Raw genomic sequence first — 2,163 nt, forward strand, 5'->3', positions numbered from 1 at the left:
TTAAGTAATCTCCCAATTCACATTATGCGCCCCATCCTCACCATGAGCCCTTTCCCTGAAGAAATTTCGAATCAACTTTTCCAAACCCTTAATGATGTCAGAAGGAGCATAATAAAGAGATAAGTAATAAATAGGAAAACTAGACAAAGAAGCCTGAATACGAGTATCCGGACCCCCTTTAAAGATAAAGGCATAGTTCCAATTATGAAGCTTTTGCTGCATTCTCTCAACAATAGTTTGCCAAAAACTATTTGATAATGAGTTCCCTCCCAGAGGCAAACCAAGATAAATAGCAGGCCAGTGACCCTGCTTGCAGCCAAAATAATTCATCATCCATTCCATAATAGAATCAGCAATGTTATCCCCAGAAGCTCACTTTTGGATAAATTAACAGATAGACCAAAAGCAAGCTAAAAAATATGATAACCTCAAACAGGTGTTGTAAAGCAGAGTGATCGGCAGTAGAGAAGAGTAAAGTGTCGTAAGCAAATTGTAAATGGGTCGGGACAAAATTAGACACCAATAGGATGTGATGCAATAATACCTTTTGATAAGCTATAATTCATTAGATGGCTCAGACAGTTGGCAACCAAAATAAATAGAAAAGGAGATAAAGGGTCACCTTGTCTGATACCTCGAGATGGAAAAATCTTACCCTGAGGCCTGCGATTAATAACAACTGAGAAATTTACGCTAGAAATACAGCCAGGAATCAAAGATCTCCACAAAGGACCAAAGCCTTTAACAAGAAGATTTGCGTAAAGCAAGTCCCAATCCACAGTATCAAAGGCTTTTTCAAGATCAAGTTTAAGAACCACACCTTCCTTTTTATTACGAGATCAATCATCAATCAATTCATTTGCCATAAGAGATGCATCCAGACTCTGTCTATTCTCAACAAAAGCAAGCTGATTCGATGCAATGGTTCTAGGGAGGACCATTTTCAGACGATTGGATAAGACACGAGCAATAATCTTGTAGGCACATGAAATGAGGCTAATAGGGCGATAATCGAAAACAGACTTGGCATCAATTTTCTTTGGAATGAGACATATGTGAGTCTCATTAAGAAGCATTAATAATACCTGTTGAGTAGAAATCATCGATCATGCTCATAATATCATGTTTCAAAGTTGTCTTGAAAACTTGAAAAATTCTACATTAAAACCATCAGGACCAAGAGATATACTCACACCCAAGGAGGAAATAGCTTTGTAAACTTCTTCCTCGGTAAAAGATTGTTCAAGGTTAGTAGCTTGTGCACTATTGATAGGGCTCCACTCAACATCAATGGGAAGAAAGCGCTGGTCATTCTCTTAGTGAACAACTAAGAAAAGAAAGCGCTAAATTCAATTTCAATACTATTTCCTGTCAATAAGCTTTGTCCATCCCTAGAAAATATTTTAGAAATTGAACTCTTTCTTTTACGAGCCACCACAATACGATGGAAAAATCTAGTATTTTTATCCCACTCAGCAAACTGTTTAAGTTTACAACGTTGTCTACGACAGATAAGTTCTTGTGCCGTCAAAAATTCGATTTGTTCCTTAAGTACATGGCGGGAAGAAAGTTTTTCACTCGTAAGCTGTCCAAGGTCCACCAAATTAGCCAAATCACGAAGTTGAGAAATTAGAGTTGATATATTGGAAGCAGCCTGTCATTGCGCTTGAGCCCAAGAGCGGAGGAAGAATTTTAATCGTTTCAATTTCATCATCAATCTATGTCCAGGCCTTCCACCAACAGGATTGTTGATCCACCATGATTCTACTAATGGATGGAAATTGTGACCCTCAAGCCAAGAGTTTTCAAAACAAAATGGGCACGGTCCACATTCAATATGACCTGAAATAAGAGCCAAAAGAAAGTGATCATCCGATGTTATACGATCTAAAAGATGTACCTTTACTGTCCCCAATTTCACTAGGCAAGCATTAGTGAGTAGAAAACGATCAATCATAGATGAATATTGGATGGGTCCTCCACTTGACCAAGTAAAAATACCATTATTCAACGAAATATCACACAATTGATCATTATTGATCCATTGATTAAACGCCTGCATACTATGTAATCAATTATATCAATGGAAAGTTATTTTGGACTTCATCTTTTTGGAGTTCCCAATCGAATTTTTTTTTTGGATTACTCTATTCAAGACACTTG

General features: G+C 37.4%; 1 protein-coding gene across 1 annotated transcript in view; it reads right to left on the reverse strand.

The window, feature by feature from the left end:
* LOC150038830 (uncharacterized) overlaps positions 1–2,163 on the reverse strand; it is a 9,317-nt gene continuing 7,154 nt past the window's right edge. Inside the window, exons 2-5 of the mRNA XM_090314602.1 lie at positions 939–1,085; positions 656–824; positions 428–555; positions 1–306 (exon numbers count right to left, since the gene is read on the reverse strand). Coding sequence (XP_090170728.1) covers positions 1–306; positions 428–555; positions 656–824; positions 939–1,085 — 750 coding nt within the window. The remainder of the gene's footprint in view (positions 307–427; positions 556–655; positions 825–938; positions 1,086–2,163) is intronic.

Source organism: Benincasa hispida, chromosome 1, assembly GCF_027475165.1.
Source record: "Benincasa hispida cultivar pf3 chromosome 1, pf3_genome.v1.1, whole genome shotgun sequence".
Lineage (NCBI taxonomy): Eukaryota > Viridiplantae > Streptophyta > Magnoliopsida > Cucurbitales > Cucurbitaceae > Benincasa > Benincasa hispida.